General features: G+C 43.1%; 1 protein-coding gene across 7 annotated transcripts in view; it reads right to left on the bottom strand.

Moving 5' to 3' along the window:
* LOC138967691 (EF-hand calcium-binding domain-containing protein 7-like) overlaps nucleotides 1-13,449 on the bottom strand; it is a 119,236-nt gene extending 105,787 nt beyond the window's left edge. For 6 of the 7 annotated variants that reach the window (XM_070340340.1, XM_070340342.1, XM_070340344.1 and 3 more), the window contains exons 1-4: nucleotides 13,374-13,449; nucleotides 10,737-10,993; nucleotides 7,719-7,784; nucleotides 2,120-2,265 (exon numbers count right to left, since the gene is read on the bottom strand). In XM_070340340.1, coding sequence (XP_070196441.1) covers nucleotides 2,120-2,265; nucleotides 7,719-7,784; nucleotides 10,737-10,950 — 426 coding nt within the window. In that variant the 5' untranslated portion in view covers nucleotides 10,951-10,993; nucleotides 13,374-13,449. Of the gene's footprint in view, nucleotides 1-2,119; nucleotides 2,266-7,718; nucleotides 7,785-10,736; nucleotides 10,994-13,249 lie in introns of all 7 variants that reach the window. The other variant, XM_070340341.1, reaches the window with a different exon arrangement.
* Nucleotides 13,450-23,428: the final 9,979 nt, after the last annotated feature.

Here is a 23,428-nt window from a genome sequence, read left to right as displayed (position 1 = left end):
TTAATATTTAGGGTCTGTCGGAATCGGTGAGCCAGAACGTACATTCTCCCTTTCTCTTAGCGTAAAAACAGAGCAACAAGACACAAAGACAACTGACAACACACGACTCACAACACACGACTCACAACACACGACTCACAACACACGACTCACAACACACGACTCACAACACACGACTCACAACACACGACTCACAACACACGACTCACAACACACGACTCACAACACACGACTCACAACACACGACTCACAACACACGACTCACAACACACGACTCACAACACACGACTCACAACACACGACTCACAACACACGACTCACAACACACGACTCACAACACACGACTCACAACACACGACTCACAACACACGACTCACAACACACGACTCACAACACACGACTCACAACACACGACTCACAACACACGACTCACCTTCATGAGAGAGCAAAACAAACCACTGTCCTAAAATCAAATATATTAACAACTGACAACACACGACTCACCTTCATGAGAGAGCAAAACAAACCACTGTCCTAAAATCAAATATATTAACAACTGACAACACACGACTCACCTTCATGAGAGAGCAAAACAAACCACTGTCCTAAAATCAAATATATTAACAACTGACAACACACGACTCACCTTCATGAGAGAGCAAAACAAACCACTTTCCTAAAATCAAATATATTAACAACTGACAACACACGACTCACCTTCATGAGAGAGCAAAACAAACCACTTTCCTAAAATCAAATATATTAACAACTGACAACACACGACTCACCTTCATGAGAGAGCAAAACAAACCACTTTCCTAAAATCAAATATATTAACAACTGACAACACACGACTCACCTTCATGAGAGAGCAAAACAAACCACTTTCCTAAAATCAAATATATTAACAACTGACAACACACGACTCACCTTCATGAGAGAGCAAAACAAACCACTTTCCTAAAATCAAATATATTAACAACTGACAACACACGACTCACCTTCATGAGAGAGCAAAACAAACCACTTTCCTAAAATCAAATATATTAACAACTGACAACACACGACTCACCTTCATGAGAGAGCAAAACAAACCACTTTCCTAAAATCAAATATATTAACAACTGGAAAGAGGTAGTGTAGGACAAAAACACGTGCAAGATCTAAATATAAAAGATCTGAATATGTACAGGGAGACTGCAGTCAAAAAGAAGTTCTGGAAAAAGCTGCAAACGAAAAAAAGACAGATCCTCTCTAAAGTTTGTCAGTCAAATCAAATCAGAGACACCTCAGATACAAACATCTGCCCATATACTGATATCAGTGTTGTAGTGATATGATGTTGGTGTTTATGATGATGATGATTGGAAGCTATCGGTTCACACTCTCAGTCGCATTGATAGTACTACAGGTGTCTTGCGTTTACTTCTTCCCAAAACATTTTACCTTTACATCGACCCGGGTTCCAGGGTGACAAAACAAAAACACAAAAATAAAAAGACCAAAAAATACTGTACTCACGTGTTTGATGAAGACGAAACGAATAACAAATCACGACGTTTCGACCACTAGGGTCTTCCTCAGGCACAAATCACGACGTTTCGACCACTAGGGTCTTCCTCAGGCACAAATCACGACGTTTCGACCACTAGGGTCTTCCTCAGGCACAAAACACAGAAACAAGAAGAAGACAGAACAGAAAGAAGATCTTCAGTTTGACGGTTCACATTTTACGACTTCACTGTCTTTTTCTTTTTTCTGTGTTTTGTGCCTGAGGAAGACCCTAGTGGCCGAAACGTCGTGATTTGTTATTCGTTTCGTCTTCGTCAAACACGTGAGTACAGTATTGTTTGGTCTTCGTCAAACACGTGAGTACAGTATTGTTTGGTCTTCGTCAAACACGCGAGTACAGTATTGTTTGGTCTTCGTCAAACACGTGAGTACAGTATTGTTTGGTCTTCGTCAAACACGTGAGTACAGTATTGTTTGGTCTTTTTATTTCTCGCTCTCACGCGCAGTGTTCTGCTTTTGTCAAAAAACAAAAAACACAAAAAGTGAGGGAGTTCCTGGTTGAACAGTTACCGTGAGATGTATCCGTCGTCGTTGATGTCAATCTTACCGTGGTCATGATCTTGTACAGTTCATCCAGTGAGATGTATCCGTCGCCGTTGATATCAATCTTGCGGAACGCTTTCATCAAATCGTCCTCAGAGGTTGACGAGACTTTGCGGCACACGTCCACAAACTCATCAAACGCCATGGAGTCTGCAACACACAGCCAGTGCTGTACAGTAGAACCCCCTTTTTAACCAGATTTAAGACTCCCTCCTTTTTAAGACCTAGTTACTTGAGGTGGTTTTTTATAGAGGGGAGAATCGAGACGAGAGTCGTGGTGTATGTGTGTGTGTGTGTGTGTGTGTAGAGCGATTCAGAGTAAACTACTGAACCGATCTTTATGAAATTTTTCATGAGAGTTCCTGGGTATGATATCCCCATACATTTTTTTCATTTTTTCGATAAATGTCTTTGATGACGTCATATCCGGCATTTTTCAATCAAATTGATTGAAATTTTGGCCAAGCAATCTTCGACGAAGGTCGGACTTTGTATTGCATTTCAGCTTGGAGGCTTAAAAATTAATTAATGACTTTGGTCATTAAAAATCTGAAAATTGTAATTAAAATAATTTTTTTATAAAACGATCCAAAATTACGTTTATCGTATTCTTCATCATTTTCTGATTCCAAAAACATATAAATAAGTTATATTCGGATTAATAACAAGCTCTGAAAATTAAAAATATAAAAATTATGATTAAAATTAAGTTTCCAAAATCGTTTTAAAAACAATTTCATCTTATTCCTTGTCCGTCCCTGATTCCAAAAACATATAGATACGATATGTTTGGATTAAAAACACGTTCAGAGAGTTAAAAAGAATAGAGATATAGAAAAGCGTGCTATCCTCCTCAGCGCAACCGCTACCGCGCTTTTCTGGATTGTTAATTTCACTGCCTTTGCCACGAGCGGTGGACAGACGATGCTACAAGTGTACGGTCTTGCGGAAAAAATGCAATGCGTTCAGTTTCATTCTGTGAGTTCGACTGAGCTTGGCTAAATGTTGTATTTTCGCCTTACGCGACTTGTTTAGGTTTAAAAAGGGGTTCCACTTTTCATCCCCTGGTCATTCATCCCCTGGTCATTCATCCCCTGGTAACATCACTCACACACTGTTTCCTTGTCATTCTGCACAAACACATATCCAGGGATGTTGCAATAAATTAGTTTCGTCCCGAAAATTTGCCGGAAATGGTCAGTTTCAGCAATTTTCTGAAGTTTTAGCAGGCATTGCTTGGCACCATCTTCTCCCACCATGGAAAAGTTTGTCAATCCTGCCATTGATTTAAAATAAGTATCAGCCTTTTTCCAGCTGCCCGCCCTAAACAACATCCCTAAAGTGTGCGTTCTCTGTCAACCTAACGTGTCTGCTTGTGTTTGAGTTCAATCTATTGCTTTCTTTCCAACACCAACATGTCAGTCTTTGAACGGTTTACATACACTCTCTTTACATCACTTTCTTCTGCAGCCCTATCACACTGATATCATACAGCGCATGCCACACCACAGTAAAATGTCCAGTAAACGTTGTTACTGCGTGCTTACCTCTGTCGTCATCCCAGTATCTGTTGACCACTCTCTGTGATGGGTTTCTTACCTCTGTCGTCATCCCAGTATCTGTTGACCACTCTCTGTGACGGGTGTCTTACCTCTGTCGTCATCCCAGTATCTGTTGACCACTCTCTGTGATGGGTTTCTTACCTCTGTCGTCATCCCAGTATCTGTTGACCACTCTCTGTGACGGGTGTCTTACCTCTGTCGTCATCCCAGTATCTGTTGACCACTCTCTGTGATGGGTTTCTTACCTCTGTCGTCATCCCAGTATCTGTTGACCACTCTCTGTGATGGGTTTCTTACCTCTGTCGTCATCCCAGTATCTGTTGACCACTCTCTGTGATGGGTGTCTTACCTCTGTCGTCATCCCAGTATCTGTTGACCACTCTCTGTGATGGGTTTCTTACCTCTGTCGTCATCCCAGTATCTGTTGACCACTCTCTGTGACGGGTTTCTTACCTCTGTCGTCATCCCAGTATCTGTTGACCACTCTCTGTGATGGGTGTCTTACCTCTGTCGTCATCCCAGTATCTGTTGACCACTCTCTGTGACGGGTTTCTTACCTCTGTCGTCATCCCAGTATCTGTTGACCACTCTCTGTGACGGGTGTCTTACCTCTGTCGTCATCCCAGTATCTGTTGACCACTCTCTGTGATGGGTTTCTTACCTCTGTCGTCATCCCAGTATCTGTTGACCACTCTCTGTGACGGGTGTCTTACCTCTGTCGTCATCCCAGTATCTGTTGACCACTCTCTGTGACGGGTGTCTTACCTCTGTCGTCATCCCAGTATCTGTTGACCACTCTCTGTGACGGGTGTCTTACCTCTGTCGTCATCCCAGTATCTGTTGACCACTCTCTGTGACGGGTTTCTTACCTCTGTCGTCATCCCAGTATCTGTTGACCACTCTCTGTGACGGGTTTCTTACCTCTGTCGTCATCCCAGTATCTGTTGACCACTCTCTGTGACGGGTGTCTTACCTCTGTCGTCATCCCAGTATCTGTTGACCACTCTCTGTGATGGGTTTCTTACCTCTGTCGTCATCCCAGTATCTGTTGACCACTCTCTGTGATGGGTTTCTTACCTCTGTCGTCATCCCAGTATCTGTTGACCACTCTCTGTGATGGGTTTCTTACCTCTGTCGTCATCCCAGTATCTGTTGACCACTCTCTGTGATGGGTGTCTTACCTCTGTCGTCATCCCAGTATCTGTTGACCACTCTCTGTGATGGGTTTCTTACCTCTGTCGTCATCCCAGTATCTGTTGACCACTCTCTGTGATGGGTGTCTTACCTCTGTCGTCATCCCAGTATCTGTTGACCACTCTCTGTGACGGGTGTCTTACCTCTGTCGTCATCCCAGTATCTGTTGACCACTCTCTGTGACGGGTGTCTTACCTCTGTCGTCATCCCAGTATCTGTTGACCACTCTCTGTGACGGGTGTCTTACCTCTGTCGTCATCCCAGTATCTGTTGACCACTCTCTGTGACGGGTTTCTTACCTCTGTCGTCATCCCAGTATCTGTTGACCACTCTCTGTGACGGGTTTCTTACCTCTGTCGTCATCCCAGTATCTGTTGACCACTCTCTGTGACGGGTGTCTTACCTCTGTCGTCATCCCAGTATCTGTTGACCACTCTCTGTGATGGGTTTCTTACCTCTGTCGTCATCCCAGTATCTGTTGACCACTCTCTGTGATGGGTTTCTTACCTCTGTCGTCATCCCAGTATCTGTTGACCACTCTCTGTGATGGGTTTCTTACCTCTGTCGTCATCCCAGTATCTGTTGACCACTCTCTGTGATGGGTGTCTTACCTCTGTCGTCATCCCAGTATCTGTTGACCACTCTCTGTGATGGGTTTCTTACCTCTGTCGTCATCCCAGTATCTGTTGACCACTCTCTGTGATGGGTTTCTTACCTCTGTCGTCATCCCAGTATCTGTTGACCACTCTCTGTGACGGGTGTCTTACCTCTGTCGTCATCCCAGTATCTGTTGACCACTCTCTGTGATGGGTTTCTTACCTCTGTCGTCATCCCAGTATCTGTTGACCACTCTCTGTGACGGGTTTCTTACCTCTGTCGTCATCCCAGTATCTGTTGACCACTCTCTGTGACGGGTTTCTTACCTCTGTCGTCATCCCAGTATCTGTTGACCACTCTCTGTGATGGGTGTCTTACCTCTGTCGTCATCCCAGTATCTGTTGACCACTCTCTGTGACGGGTTTCTTACCTCTGTCGTCATCCCAGTATCTGTTGACCACTCTCTGTGACGGGTTTCTTACCTCTGTCGTCATCCCAGTATCTGTTGACCACTCTCTGTGATGGGTGTCTTACCTCTGTCGTCATCCCAGTATCTGTTGACCACTCTCTGTGACGGGTTTCTTACCTCTGTCGTCATCCCAGTATCTGTTGACCACTCTCTGTGACGGGTTTCTTACCTCTGTCGTCATCCCAGTATCTGTTGACCACTCTCTGTGATGGGTTTCTTACCTCTGTCGTCATCCCAGTATCTGTTGACCACTCTCTGTGACGGGTTTCTTACCTCTGTCGTCATCCCAGTATCTGTTGACCACTCTCTGTGATGGGTTTCTTACCTCTGTCGTCATCCCAGTATCTGTTGACCACTCTCTGTGACGGGTTTCTTACCTCTGTCGTCATCCCAGTATCTGTTGACCACTCTCTGTGATGGGTGTCTTACCTCTGTCGTCATCCCAGTATCTGTTGACCACTCTCTGTGATGGGTGTCTTACCTCTGTCGTCATCCCAGTATCTGTTGACCACTCTCTGTGATGGGTGTCTTACCTCTGTCGTCATCCCAGTATCTGTTGACCACTCTCTGTGACGGGTGTCTTACCTCTGTCGTCATCCCAGTATCTGTTGACCACTCTCTGTGATGGGTTTCTTACCTCTGTCGTCATCCCAGTATCTGTTGACCACTCTCTGTGACGGGTTTCTTACCTCTGTCGTCATCCCAGTATCTGTTGACCACTCTCTGTGATGGGTTTCTTACCTCTGTCGTCATCCCAGTATCTGTTGACCACTCTCTGTGACGGGTTTCTTACCTCTGTCGTCATCCCAGTATCTGTTGACCACTCTCTGTGATGGGTTTCTTACCTCTGTCGTCATCCCAGTATCTGTTGACCACTCTCTGTGACGGTTTTCTTACCTCTGTCGTCATCCCAGTATCTGTTGACCACTCTCTGTGATGGGTTTCTTACCTCTGTCGTCATCCCAGTATCTGTTGACCACTCTCTGTGATGGGTTTCTTACCTCTGTCGTCATCCCAGTATCTGTTGACCACTCTCTGTGATGGGTGTCTTACCTCTGTCGTCATCCCAGTATCTGTTGACCACTCTCTGTGATGGGTGTCTTACCTCTGTCGTCATCCCAGTATCTGTTGACCACTCTCTGTGATGGGTGTCTTACCTCTGTCGTCATCCCAGTATCTGTTGACCACTCTCTGTGACGGGTGTCTTACCTCTGTCGTCATCCCAGTATCTGTTGACTACTCTCTGTGATGGGTTTCTTACCTCTGTCGTCATCCCAGTATCTGTTGACCACTCTCTGTGATGGGTTTCTTACCTCTGTCGTCATCCCAGTATCTGTTGACCACTCTCTGTGACGGGTGTCTTACCTCTGTCGTCATCCCAGTATCTGTTGACCACTCTCTGTGATGGGTTTCTTACCTCTGTCGTCATCCCAGTATCTGTTGACCACTCTCTGTGACGGGTTTCTTACCTCTGTCGTCATCCCAGTATCTGTTGACCACTCTCTGTGACGGGTGTCTTACCTCTGTCGTCATCCCAGTATCTGTTGACCACTCTCTGTGACGGGTTTCTTACCTCTGTCGTCATCCCAGTATCTGTTGACCACTCTCTGTGACGGGTGTCTTACCTCTGTCGTCATCCCAGTATCTGTTGACCACTCTCTGTGATGGGTGTCTTACCTCTGTCGTCATCCCAGTATCTGTTGACCACTCTCTGTGATGGGTTTCTTACCTCTGTCGTCATCCCAGTATCTGTTGACCACTCTCTGTGATGGGTTTCTTACCTCTGTCGTCATCCCAGTATCTGTTGACCACTCTCTGTGACGGGTTTCTGCCTGCTTGCTGTAACACTGCCACAAGCACAACAAACATGTCAGACATAAACATTGACATAGACATAGAAACCTTTCTTATCTCAACAGAGACATTTGTTTGTGATGTATTATACGACAACAAAAATAAAAATGTTACCAGTGACTTTTGTTTGTGATGTAATATACGACAACAAAAATAAAAATGTTACCAGTGACTTTTGTTTGTGATGTATTATACGACAACAAAAATAAAAATGTTACCAGTGACTTTTGTTTGTGATGTATTATACGACAACAAAAATAAAAATGTTACCAGTGACTTTTGTTTGTGATGTATTATACGACAACAAAAATAACAAGAAGAGCAAACGCTCGATCGAGTCACTTTCGCAGTTCTGAATATTATATGAGGCATCAGATGGACAGGAAGAAATTGCTATTCACAACACAATGAGTCACGTTCACATAAAATTTGAGCCCGGTCACTTTTATAGTTTCCGAGAAAAGCCCAACGTTAAGTTGTGTGTTGCCGAACAGAAAAGGCTAGTTATCTCCCTTGTTTTTCTGATAACGTTCGTAAAAGGCTACAGATGTAAATACTTTGATGTAAAGAATAATCCTACAAAGTTTCAATCACATCCGATGAACTTTGTCAAAGATATAAAATGTCTAATTTTTCCTTTGACGCTGACCTGTGACCTTGAAAAAGGTCAAAGGTCAACGAAACCATCGTTAAAGTGTAGAGGTCATTGGAGGTCACGACTAAACAAAATATGAGCCCGATCGCTTTGATAGTTTCCGAGAAAAGATATAAAATGTCTAATTTTTCCTTTGACGCTGACCTGTGACCTTGAAAAAGGTCAAAGGTCAACGAAACCATCGTTAAAGTGTAGAGGTCATTGGAGGTCAACACTGACCGATTACATAGAGTCACTTTTTCTCAAGTGACTCAAAAATGTTACCAGTGACTTTTGTTTGTGATGTATTATACGACAACAAAAATAAAAATGTTACCAGTGACTTTTCAGAAATGTATTCATGACAAGTTCCCACTCTGCAGAGAAAGCAGTCAGGATGTTGGTTGTTGCTATGTGTTGCTATGTGTTGCTATGTGTTGCTATGTGTTGCTATGTGTTGCTATGTGTTGCTATGTGTTGCTATGTGCAGGGTCAGGATGTTGCTATGTGCAGGGTCAGGTTGTTGCTATGTGCAGGGTCAGGATGTTGGTTGTTGCTATGTGTTGCTATGTGTTGCTATGTGTTGCTATGTGTTGCTATGTGTTGCTATGTGCAGGGTCAGGATGTTGCTATGTGCAGGGTCAGGTTGTTGCTATGTGCAGGGTCAGGATGTTGCTATGTGCAGGGTCAGGTTGTTGCTATGTGCAGGGTCAGGATGTTGGTTGTTGCTATGTGTTGCTATGTGTTGCTATGTGTTGCTATGTGTTGCTATGTGTTGCTATGTGTTGCTATGTGCAGGGTCAGGTTGTTGCTATGTGCAGGGTCAGGATGTTGGTTGTTGCTATGTGTTGCTATGTGTTGCTATGTGTTGCTATGTGTTGCTATGTGTTGCTATGTGCAGGGTCAGGATGTTGCTATGTGCAGGGTCAGGTTGTTGCTGTGTGCAGGGTCAGGATGTTGGTTGTTGCTATGTGCAGGGTCAGGATGTTGGTTGTTGCTATGTGCAGGGTCAGGATGTTGCTATGTGCAGGGTCAGGATGTTGCTATGTGCAGGGTCAGGTTGTTGCTATGTGCAGGGTCAGGATGTTGCTATGTGCAGGGTCAGCAGGGTCAGGTTGTTGGTTGTTGCTATGTGCAGGGTCAGGATGTTGGTTGTTGCTATGTGCAGGGTCAGGATGTTGGTTGTTGCTATGTGCAGGGTCAGGATGTTGGTTGTTGCTATGTGCAGGGTCAGGTTGTTGCTATGTGCAGGGTCAGGATGTTGGTTGTTGCTATGTGCAGGGTCAGGATGTTGGTTGTTGCTATGTGCAGGGTCAGGATGTTGCTATGTGCAGGGTCAGGGTTGTTGCTATGTGCAGGGTCAGGATGTTGGTTGTTGCTATGTGCAGGGTCAGGGTTGTTGCTATGTGCAGGGTCAGGATGTTGGTTGTTGCTATGTGCAGGGTCAGGGTTGTTGCTATGTGCAGGGTCAGGATGTTGGTTGTTGCTATGTGCAGGGTCAGGGTTGTTGCTATGTGCAGGGTCAGGATGTTGGTTGTTGCTATGTGCAGGGTCAGGATGTTGGTTGTTGCTATGTGCAGGGTCAGGATGTTGCTATGTGCAGGGTCAGGATGTTGGTTGTTGCTATGTGCAGGGTCAGGTTGTTGCTATGTGCAGGGTCAGGATGTTGGTTGTTGCTATGTGCAGGGTCAGGATGTTGGTTGTTGCTATGTGCAGGGTCAGGATGTTGCTATGTGCAGGGTCAGGATGTTGGTTGTTGCTATGTGCAGGGTCAGGATGTTGGTTGTTGCTATGTGCAGGGTCAGGATGTTGCTATGTGCAGGGTCAGGATGTTGGTTGTTGCTATGTGCAGGGTCAGGATGTTGGTTGTTGCTATGTGCAGGGTCAGGATGTTGGTTGTTGCTATGTGCAGGGTCAGGATGTTGGTTGTTGCTAGGTGCAGGGTCAGGATGTTGGTTGTTGCTATGTGCAGGGTCAGGATGTTGGATGTTGCTATGTGCAGGGTCAGGATGTTGGATGTTGCTATGTGCAGGGTCAGGATGTTGCTATGTGCAGGGTCAGGATGTTGGTTGTTGCTATGTGCAGGGTCAGGATGTTGGTTGTTGCTATGTGCAGGGTCAGGATGTTGGTTGTTGCTATGTGCAGGGTCAGGATGTTGGTTGTTGCTAGGTGCAGGGATGTTGGTTGTTGCTATGTGCAGGGATGGTCTTATGCCATTTTAAAACCTGGTCACGGACCTCAAGAACGCAAAATGCAGTTTAGCTGCAGGTGTAGTAAAGAAACAATAACAATGAAGGTGCAATCATCTCACCTAGAATAAAGTCCTGCTTGCTGTCGATGGTGTCGTGGACGTCGTCAAAGACAGAAAGGTACGCAGCCTTGCACTCCAGCTTCAGTTCACTGCCAGAGTGGGACGTCCTGGAGCCGTGGGACGCATGGGACACGTGTGATGTGTGAGACGCGTGAGAAATACGACTGCTGTGGGACGCCGCTGATGATGGTCGACTCAATCGTCCGGTCGACATTGTGAATGTGTGATGGTACCGTCAACAGGCTCACGAGTCTTACCTGCAGAAAGTGTGATCATTGAACTATCAGAATATTCTTGAAGCTAATCTGTATTGAAAAGAGAAACCTGCATTAAACACACACACACACACACACACACACACACACACACACACACACACACACACTGACAGACAGGCATGTACACACACACACACTGTCACTGACAGGCAGGTATGCACACACACACACACACACACACACACTGACAGACAGGCATGTACACACACACACACTGACAGGCAGGCATGTACACACACACACACACTGACAGGCAGGCATGCACACACACACACACTGACAGGCAGGCATGCACACGCACACACACACACTGACAGGCAGGCATGTAAACTCACACACACACACACACACTGACAGGCAGGCATGCACACACACACACACACACACACACACACACACACACACACACACACTGACAGGCAGGCATGTACACACACACACACACACTGACAGGCAGGCATGTACACACACACACACTGACAGGCAGGCATGTACACACACACACACACTGACAGGCAGGCATGTACACACACACACACTGACAGGCAGGCATGTACACACACACACACACACTGACAGGCAGGCATGTACACACACACACACTGACAGACAGGCATGTACACACACACACACTGACAGGCATGTACACACACACACACACACACACTGACAGGCAGGCATGTACACACACACACACACACTGACAGACAGGCATGTACACACACACACACACTGACAGACAGGCATGTACACACACACTGACAGGCAGGCATGTACACACACACACACACACACACTGACAGGCAGGCATGTACACACACACACACTGACAGGCAGGCATGTACACACACACACACACACACACACACTGACAGGCAGGCATGTACACACACACACACTGACAGACAGGCATGTACACACACACACACACACACACACTGACAGGCAGGCATGTACACACACACACACTGACAGACAGGCATGTACACACACACACACACACACACTGACAGGCATGTACACACACACACACACACACACACTGACAGGCAGGCATGTACACACACACACACACTGACAGGCAGGCTGCTGTACACACACCTCTGCCAATAATTAAACCACCAACCTATCAAAACAGGGTAGATCATAGCAAAAGTGTTAAACGCTGAATGTATGATTTATCCCTCATTACCGTACTATGGAAATGTGTTTACATCGCAAAATACTCTATACTACATGTACCATTTCCCTGTTTACATGGCAAAATACTCAATACTACATGTACCATTTCCCTGTTTACATGGCAAAATACTCAATACTACATGTACCATTTCCCTGTTTACATGGCAAAATACTCAATACTACATGTACCATTTCCCTGTTTACATGGCAAAATACTCAATACTACATGTACCATTTCCCTGTTTGCTTGATCAAATTTAAAGTTTTTCAACTGCTGCCAATTCACTATTAGTATTAATAATTTAAAAAAAATTATTATTATATGAAGTCTTATATCGCGCGCGTATCTCCAGACTCGGACTCAAGGCGCAGGGATCTATTTATGCCGTGTGAGATGGAATTTTTTACACAATACATCACGCATTCACATCGACCAGCAGATCGCAGCCATTTCGGCGCATATCCTACTTTTCATTCCAAGTCACACGGGTATTTTGGTGGACATTTTTTATCTATGCCTATACAATTTTGCCAGGAAAGACCCTTTTGTCAATCGTGGGATCTTTAACGTGCACACCCCCATGTAGTGTACACGAAGGGACCTCGGTTTTTTGTCTCATCCGAAAGATTCTATACTACATGTACCATTTCCCTTTTGTTTAAAAAGAATACGCCACAGCAGGAAAATCTCAACACACACACACACACACAAACACTGTCTTGATATTCACAGTTTAGAACATGTCAGAGAAATCATCAGAGACAGAAAAGAGGGGCCGGATGGAAGAGCATGAATCGTCTTTTAACATTTAGCGCAGGCTGGAATTGGAAACAAATACACAATCACAACAGAGAGAGACCTACAGAGAGAGAGAGAGAGAGAGAGAGAGAGAGAGAGAGAGAGAGAGAGAGAGAGAGAGAGAGAGAGAGAGAGAGAGAGAGAGAGAGAGAGAAAGAGAGAGAGAGAGAGAGAGAGACATAGAGCTCTAGGCGGTATCCATAGTAAACAAAGCCCATAAACAAACGTGTTTCGCCTGAAAACATCGCTCTTACTCAAGTTACACAAAGTGCATCTGAAAATGATTTCCCAAACAGTCCTAAACGTAAAGTAAAGATCACAACCCAATCAGACCACGGTTGATGCGGGGGTAAATACCACGGTCTTATCTGCACGAACCTGTCTGGAATGGTACGCCGCGGAAAATCATTATTTCCGCTAGGAACCGTAACTCTGGCTGGAAGGCACTTCAAAGCACAGGCACTGGGATTAAAATTTCGTCCAAAAAGCGATAAGAGGTTTGGTCGCGTGAATGTTGTTGTTTGCTTCAGAGTTTTCATTACACACTTAGTTGTTGGACTCCGCCTCAGTGGTGTTTAATCATTGCTGTAGATAAACGGTTTCTATTGCATCTATGGATGATATAAAACTTGCGTTTTGACTCAGTTTAGTGCTCAGTCTGTCAGTTATTTTAAGGGTTGTTTTCATTATTTCTAAGTGTAGCAAAACATACTGCACCTGATTTGTGATGCGGAAGTCAAAAGGATAATTCAATTTTCTATCCTGAGACTGCAATGAATAATGCGGTTTGCTGACGGCTCTACGGCATTCACCGTTTATGTACGGCCCATAACCGTTAGCAGTTACACTGAATCGTGTGAGTACTCATTTTAGTGGCATTCTATGGAACGCCAGATACGCAATTCCGGCTGGAATTCCGCGCGGACTTTTGAGCTTTTCTCGTCGTTGATTGGTCAAAAATTCCGGCCGAACTTTTATTGTCCTCAGTCGCGCAACGCCCGGAATTCCGCCCGGACTTTGGAGCTATACTCTACTCACTAAAAACATGGAATGGGAATTTACCGGACACTCATTATGTAATTGCTTTGAAATCAAGGGCGATCACTCAAATTCTTCAAAACGCAGGATTACAAATAGCAATGGATGTTGCGCTGTTTATGGTGCAAGATGTGAATGCGATCATTGCCAAGACCCATTTTCATAGGTGCTTGAAGAAGACATTTTCTTACAGGCAGAATGTGAAATTAAACAGAAAAATACAGATTTTAGACAGATCTGTACGCAATTTTGCTCACTATATGGGCATCTACTTCTTTAGATACGTACTGAAATCAGCAACTGTCCTGCTTCCTTTGCAGACATGAATTGTGTTGTTGTTGTTGTTGTTGTTGTTGTTGTTGTTGTTGCAGACATAAATTGAGTCAAGTTGTTGTTGTTGTTGTTGTTGTTGTTGTTGTTGTTGTTGTCAGATGTATTTTCTGGTTTATTTTTGGCTGGTATGGCATTTTATTCAAGTGAGGGTATGTATATTTGTCATTCGACGAAAAGGCCTTGTCAGACCTTTTTTGACTTAAAAGAGCGCAAAGGAAGGACAACTGGAAAGAGGTGTAAAACGACACAAATGACTCATTTCATGCGCCATTCGTTACTCATCAGACTGCTAGATTTTTCCGTTAAGACCAAGGTCACAAAGAACAACACTGTTCCGAGAATATCTGCTCAGGCGTCAGTACCTGCTATTCCGACTGTGTCGTGTGACAGACGGTTTCTTCCACACGAGATTACGTTATTGTGGAGAGATCTACTTTTTGACGGAAGTGACCGAACAACTGTGAATGACGTCTCGGTGTATGTGAATGACGTCACAGTCATCGTCACAGTCTGTATCTTTTGAAGCATCGCATTCTTTATGACGCCTTTCTGTGTCTGCATCCGCGAAATGTTTGTTCATTCCGGGATCTTTGTCATCTATGTTCAGAACTCTGTCCTTATAGTTTCAGACTAACAGGCCTCCTGAGCTAGCCACTTTCCAAGGGCAGCTAAATTCGCGTATGGAAACAGTACTGTCGTCTGGGATGCCGTTTTCAGTATTCTGAGCGTTGAAGAATGTGTAAAGAGAAGAAACGAAAACAGCAGGACAAATAAAAGTCGTGTGTAAATTTTTTGGCTTTTGGAGGGACGATTTTGAGTTTGAATCCGTTCTTGCCATGCTCCTAAAGCGTGTAACATTGTAATTCAATCAAGTTTGCGCCGTTTTAATGAAACAGATCCTGTGATTGGTCAGAATGCCCCAACTCATTAAAAATTACAGGTGACTAATTGTCGATAGCCACTCGCTAAAAAATCCATTAACAACTCAACTAGTCTCGGTTAGCTTTGAGGGTCATTTTACAAACTGAAATAATTATGAAGTACCAACGAAATACCGAGACCATAAGGTATGCGAAGTGATGACGTCGAATACGTGACGTAAGTTGATGAATGATTTCTTTCGGACTACGTCAGTCAATTCCAAAGATCGCTTTTGTGATGAAAAGAATTTGTTTTGAGTTTGCTGTCCAGAAACCCGTAAAAAAAGATGGGAAAATGTATGTGAAAGAAAACAAAACAGGAGGAGAGTGATACGATAGGAATACAGAGACATATTTCTTGGGACTTGACCCTTGCAGGTAGGTGGACTGAAAGTAGTGTGTGAACAGAACAGAACCAATTCTGTCTGTTTACCATCGCATGAAAGCAGGAAAGAGATCGTCGTCAGATTGAATTACAATAACATTAACACGCTTCCATTTGAAACTTCTCGGTCTTCATCGTGGATTGACGCCCTCCCAAAGTCTAATTGAAGCCCTCCGTCGCTTCGCTCCGTTCTGTTCAAATAGGCAATACCGACATTCTTTTCTCACCATCAGCTAGAAACCTTGGATTCACCCTTTCATCTGACATGACCCTTAACAAACATACATCTTTAGTCTGTAGAGCAGCTTATTTTGAGCTTCGTAAGATCAGCACCATTCGCCACACACTCTCCTCTCAAACAACTAACACTCTTGTCTGTGCCTTTGTTCTTTCTAAACTTGACTACTGCAACTCTTTTCTCTCTGGCTGTCCTCTGTACCTCCTGCATAAACTACAAAAAGTCCAAAACTCGGCAGCACGCCTCATTCTCAAAGCACGAAAACGAGATCACGCAACACCACTTCTTCACACACTGCACTGGTTACCTATTCAAGCCCGCATTGACTACAAACTGTCCACCCTCTGCTTTAACTTCTTTTCTGGCTCGTCTCCTGCTTACTTCTCTGAACTCCTCACCGTCTATTCTCCAGCAAGACAATTCCGTGCCTCTTCTGACTGTCGCATCCTTACCATTCCACACACCAAAACCAAAACATACGGACAACGCACTTTTACTTTCTGCGCACCCACACAATGGAATTCTCTCCCCTTTCACATCCGCCACTCTCAGTCACCCCAAGCATTCAAACGAGCACTTAAAACGCACCTCTTCAAGAAATACAACCCCTGATTTTGTTTTCTCAGTCCATCAGTAGGCTACATGTAGTGTATTTGTTGTTTTAGTGATAATGTATATAAACATCTAGGACTGTTTTCAGCATTGTTGATAACATGTTCTGTTTGATTAAGGGTATTCAGCTGGTATTTCCTTGTTTTTTACTACCTATTTTATTCATGTTTTTATTACTTAGTTAGTGGAAGAATCTTTTGTAATGTATGTGTGATGGTGTATGCTTTTAATTAAGCGTTGTTGACTATGAATGTAGATGTAAATGCTTGTATAACTGTGTTTTAATTTTAAATGTGTCAAGCGCAAAGAGCATAATTGTAAAGTTATGATGTTGCGCTATATAAATGCTCATTTATTATTATTATTATTATTTTGGAATATTTAATGCAAGTAAAAGATTATAGTCAACGGGAAAGACAAGATTAATCAATTCTTGAAACATGAGTGTACTTTTTGGTCTTTGAAAAGTTGCAATTCGATTACATGTCAAGAAATCGCGTAGCAACCCTACAAATTGCCGGTTGATACTCTCACGCTCGGTAGGGTGAGACTCTCACGCAAAGTTTTTATTCTCTGGTTGAGACTCTCACGAATGATTTTTGCTTTATTTGAGCAAAAAACAACAACAATTTACTCGTTTATGCAGGCAATCTTTGTTTGTCCGGTATTTTGCCACTGATTCCTGTTCTCCTCCCCCCCCCACACACATATATACATGACCCCTCTCCCCATCATAGAGTTGTTATGTTCCCTTTTCCCCTATTGTAGTTTCGGCAAACTCGGGGTGTACCGCCTCTTTACAGACAGTATGAGTTGTCATTCATACCCTAATACACCCTTGATAATGTAAATGTCCGAGAAAACCCACACTGTTGCAGATCCTCTGTTATTGGGAAAAACAAGGATCATGGTGATTTTCTTGACATGATTCACTTGAATTTCTGCTTGTTCATGATCAAAAACTATATTTAACTACATTTCTAACTGTATAAGAGGCATGTTTGGAAGTGGATTGTGGAGTAAATATGTAAACCCGAAATACATGAAGTAAATACTAATACTTTGGCTCGGCTCGTTGATTTCATTAGAAACTCTCCTACTCTTTGTCTTAGTGAAGTTAGTCAGGTCTCTGATCAGATCTTCGTCCTCGCTTGATTTCTTCTTCTTCCTCTTCTTCTTCTTCTTCCGTGGTAGGACTGGGTTCTCTCGAACGTTGAAAAGTCCTGCAGGTTGTCCATACACTTTTGGATTTCTGCCATTCTGACCCAGTGACTGTGTAAAAAACATATCTCAGTGACGCAACATGCTCTCTCCAACGCTGGTGTCACTCACGTCAGTTTCAATTAAAGTGACAATCACTTTGCCTTTGCCGACTCTGATTCTGAAACAGACCAGATCCGCAAGTCAATCAATGCTTTGTGGATGAATGCTTGCAAGGCAAAACAAGTAAAGGGAAGTAAAAGAATCATCAAGAGAGAGAGAGAGAGAGAGAGAGAGAGAGAGAGAGAGAGAGAGAGAGAGAGAGAGAGAGAGAGAGAGAGGTTTTAAACATTAAGAGACAACATAAGAGATTTTGCATCAAATCCAAACAGGTAAACATGCTAAGACATGAAATATTCTCCGTTTTCCATTTGAAAAACTGCGTGAGAGTCGCAACTGGGACTGGGTGGCCGAGTGGTAACGCACTTGCGCTCGGAAGCGAGAGGTTGCGTGTTCAGGCCTGGGTCAGGCCGCAATTTTCTCCCCCCTTTCCTAACCTAGGTGGTGGGTTCAAGTGCTAGTCTTTCGGATGAGACGAAAAACCGAGGTCCCTTCGTGTACACTACATTGGGGTGTGCACGTTAAAGATCCCACGATTGACAAAAGGGTCTTTCCTGGCAAAATTGTATAGGCATAGATAAAAATGTCCATCAAATACCCGTGGGACTTGGAATAAAGTAAAAAAATTCCATCTCACACGGCATTAAGTCTCAGGAAACATGAATACACGCATGCAGGAAAAAAAAAATATGGGTAGCGCCGTATATTGTATGGCAGCTCGCTTTCCCCAGGGAGAAAGCAGCCCGAATTTCCATGAGGGTAACCTCACTGGACTATAAATCTTATCCAATCCAATCCAACCGAGTATGCGTGAGAGTCGCAACCTTTCAAAATAAAGCAAGCGTGAGAGTATCAACCGGCAATTTGTAGGGTTGCTACGCGATTTCTTGACATGTAATCGAATTGCAACTTTTCAAAGACCAAAAAGTACACTCATGTTTCAAGACTTGATTAATCTTGACTTTCCCGTTGACTATAATCTTTTACTTGCATTAAATATTCCATAATAACAATGAAAAGTCAACATTTTGGCGCAGAACGTTTGAAATGTGTCAATATTCTCTGCTCCCCTTTTACAAGTGCATTTAAATAATAAAATAATTCTGGAATATGGTACGCATACTTCTTATGCTAAAGTGCAAACAACAATAATACGATAAAATGTCTTTTTGTGAAAGTTATGATGCAATTTGTGGAGCAACTCACCTCGCTTTGCCGCCGCGTGAGAGCTGAAATGGATTGAACCGGAGCGTGGGTAGTTTCTTCGTATCAACCGGTTATACGGTGTGGTCCATCAGTAGGCTACATGTAGTGTATTTGTTGTTTTAGTGATAATGTATATAAACATCTAGGACTGTTTTCAGTATTGTTGATAACATGTTCTGTTTGATTAAGGGTATTCAGCTGGTATTTCCTTGTTTTTTACTACCTATTTTATTCATGTTTTTATTACTTAGTTAGTGGAAGAATCTTTTGTAATGTATGTTTGATGGTGTATGCTTTTAATTAAGCGTTGTTGACTATGAATGTAGATGTAAATGCTTGTATAACTGTGTTTTAATTTTAAATGTGTCAAGCGCAAAGAGCATAATTGTAAAGTTATGATGTTGCGCTATATAAATGCTCATTTATTATTATTATTATTATTATTATTATTATTATTATTATAATTTAAGTTATTGAGACATCCCAGTGCACTAAGGGATTTATAGAGCAAATCGAGAAAATTCATTATTGAACGAAGCGCATAGCGCTGAGTTCAATAATTATTTTCGAGATTTGCTCTATAAATCCCTTAGTGCACTGGGATTGTTTCAATAACGATATTGTCAGTACCGCCATAGAAACAAGAGGCGAAGCCTTCAAGGCTCACGTAAGAAATAGACAAACAGTAACACAAACTCAATCACTCCGTCACACATACACACCCACACACACAGTAAGCTTAGGTGACACTGTGCAAGAAAGAGAGACACTAGATCTAGATCTGTCTGTCTGCATGTAGCCTACTTTCAGGGACACGACTGCCAAATAGTCTCGGCCCGCTCAAAATAACAATGACCGAGACCACACACACCACGCGAGAGAGAAAGACTACAGGGAGGAATGCCGTCATGATGCATTAATTGACGTCAAACACTTTTGACCGTGACGTAATCTTATGCGAGCTTTATCCATAGTCTTGGATAACCACTCACACATAGACTCGGAAATGTTAAAGTTTCTACCACAGACATACACACGCACAAACACACACACACACGCACACACACACGCACAAACGCACAAACGCACAGACAGACAAAGTTACGATCGCATAGGCTACACTTCGTGAGCCAAAAAGAAGATTCCAAGCGCACATTTTGCAACGCGCATTTGAATAGGCATAACTGTGTGGTCAGGTCGTGTACAGTAAAGATCTACTTTTGTGTGGGGTGTCTCAAGTGTGTCGTGCTTTCGTCACACGCATTTTAATTTCTGTTGGTAAATTCCAGAGTAGCGTTAATCTGAACAGTGATGATCTTTCAGAGAGACCTCATTTGAACTCGGAGAAAGGGCTGTGCTCTTCATTATTTGCGATTCGAAACCTCCAGTCGAGCTTCGACGGATTGACTGTGCGGAGTGACTCCCCTTGAATTGACTCGAAGCCGCGGGACTCGACGGTTCGCACATTTTCAAAAAAAATGTGGCATATTTCTCGTGTTGTATCTTCACTCATCGGGGAGTCTGATACTAAATATGAACGGTAAGAATGCTCTGAACCCTACACGTATTATATCCCCATCGTTTTTTCGTTCACATTTGCCCAACATGTTAATTTGCTGAGCGGGGTTTATGTCGTCTGCTAGGGCAATCAAACCACTGCATGCAGTCTGCACTGACTGAGTCTGCACGCACGAGGCACGCTGGTAATAAGTCTTATAATGGTAAGAACGTTCTGAACCCTACACGTTTTCGATTACGATTGTTCTTGCCTTGAAATAATAATTCGGAAACCATTCATTTACTGAACTGATGCAGTCGTATTTCAGTGTAGTCAGTGCGGCTACGTATGACAGAGTCGATCGAGTCAGTCTTCCAAACTGGTCTAGCTGGTACGATATCGGAATAACACTTGTGTTTTCTGCTAGCGGGTGGGAATTTTATATTAAAGGACCAGACCACGCTGTTTTAGCGTCAAAAACGCTTCGAATCGTGTTCCTGCGCGACCGAACACTTCCCGATGTTTGCAGTTAGTTAGAAAACCACTTTCTTACCGTCTTCAACAATGTTTGGTTTACTTCGGAATCTTCTAAGGCCGTAATCCGACGAATTTTGTGACCGAAGCGACGGATTTCTTCTCCAAAACGACCCGCCATTGTGCCGCGTGATCTTCGCGAGACTGGCTTATGAATAAATTATCCGTGACGTCACACCGTGTGGGGATGGTTGTTTACCAACATGACAACAAGCGTAACTGCAGACGAAATTGAACCGTACATGTTCGAACTACCGGTTTCTCTCCTCGAATCAAGCATGAAAGATGAGGGTGGAGGCCACTTCCAGCAGTAGTGAAACAGTGACGATGAAAATTGCGACACTGTTTGTCTCAGCGATCAAAGGTAAACACGCCCGCTCTCTGTGCTGAACTTATCGTCTGCTTTCGAGTCTGTGCTATTTTTTCACTCTCGCCTTGTCAACGCACTCGCGAATAAGTGGGATATTGTTTAAGTGTTCATGCATTGCATTCACGAGTAAAAGAACAACAGCTCATCGCAGTTTTAACTGTTCTTGATTATTTCAGAGACTGGTGTCAGAGTGGCCACTGTACCTGTTGTATTGTGTGGGAGGGGCAGATTTGAGAGAGAGAGGAAGCTAGCCTGAGGTACATTGTAGAATGAAAACTTGCAGGGGAGCAAGAATGCATCACCAGCCACGAAGGTGTACATACAACTTTTTTTGAGGTGCCTATATTTGTTTGATTGTTAAATGTATGTATTTGTTGTTGTTTTTAAAGGCTATCAAGAAAACTGTTGTCATTTAAATTTGTAACACTCAGTCACATATAGTTTCACACACACACACACAAGATTAACTCACTTGCATGCCCACAGAAGAAGTTTGCTCTTCACATTGTTCTGTTGTTGTTTTTATAATGTAATCATTGTAACATCAACACTCAGTAATAACCAATATTACAACACAATCACTTTTTCATCAGAACTCACTCACATACTACATGACTTTGTATTAAACCCTGGTTTATGGACACTTGCATTTGTACTTTGCATGGGAAAGCAGCCTGTAGCAGTCAAAGTCTGGGCACTGTTGCATTGTAGTCTTGCTGTGTATGCAGAGCTTTGCTGTAGCTGCCATAGACCAGTGTTGCCATAGGCCAGTGTTAGGATCACCACCCCCTCAAACAGCTCGTTCAGTTAACCTGATGCCTGTTTTAGACAGAAAAAAAAGTTACCACAATCAGCAGAACTTTCACCGGAGAAAGGGCATCATTCTTTCATACTTTCTTTCTCATAGCTTTTTTTTGGTTTTTATAATCTCTTCATTACACTAAATAACATCCATCTTAAGACCTATTTTGAGCCTTAATTTAAGTTGACTAGTAATGATATTAATCATAATGTATTTATTTTTATAATGTACAAACTAGAGTATGTATGTGGATATGTGTGTGATGGTGCTGGTATGGATATGTGTGGTTTGGGTTATGTGTGTACTGATGTGTACATTTTATGTGTTTTGTATGTTTTACGAGTGCGATTTTATGTGATGTTATTCTGTACACCAGCCAAAACAAAATGTCTGGTATATTAGATAATAAACGCACCTTTAAATTTATTAGCGACTACACCCCGTCACCCTCCAGTCCCCCTCCCCCCATTACACCCTACACTTTTAACATTGTATAAAAAATCATGCCCCAATATAGGTCCCTAGTTACCTGGGAGGACGTTAAGCTCCATAATCAACATCAACAACGTATTGAATTGAATTGAAAAGCTGGGGTTAGGAGGTCTAACTTCTTGAATTAAAGTTTTTTTTTTCTCAGGTGCATGTAGTTTTTTATTTGCTTGAAATCATGGTGTATTCTGGTTGTAAGAGAAGAATCAATTTCCTTGTAAGCCTGCAAAATTAAAATTTGTCATTTTTGAAGTAGCCTACATTTTTGTAAGAGTCCAAAATAGTCCAGGATAAGGAGGAAAAACATAGGGTGGGTCAGGAAATCTGAAACATTGCATAGTTTTGTTTTGCCTATGTAGACACAAAAAGTACTTAGAGCACTTTTTACCCCCCAAGAGAGCATAGCTTAGTTTTAATTATTTTAATGCCACTGTTAGCAAGAGGAGTACTACAGACAGCAATCAAACAGTGGGTTTTTTCTGTAGACATTGTTATTTCTGTTTAGGTGTTTCAGTAGTTTTCTATGCGGATAAATCATGCTGCATGATCACTAGAAACAATCCAGCTTTGTAGCATGCAAGTTTTTTAAAGGTTCTTTTCCCCATGTTACTCTGAGAGAAAAAAAACAACCCACAGAGATAAAGTTGAACTGGCAGTTTGACTGAAGCAGTGGTAATAACACAGAGTG

Source organism: Littorina saxatilis, linkage group LG5 (assembly GCF_037325665.1).
Source record: "Littorina saxatilis isolate snail1 linkage group LG5, US_GU_Lsax_2.0, whole genome shotgun sequence".
Lineage (NCBI taxonomy): Eukaryota > Metazoa > Mollusca > Gastropoda > Littorinimorpha > Littorinidae > Littorina > Littorina saxatilis.
The sequence above is the reverse complement of the archived record's forward strand: the minus strand, read 5'-3'. Positions and strand labels throughout refer to the sequence as shown.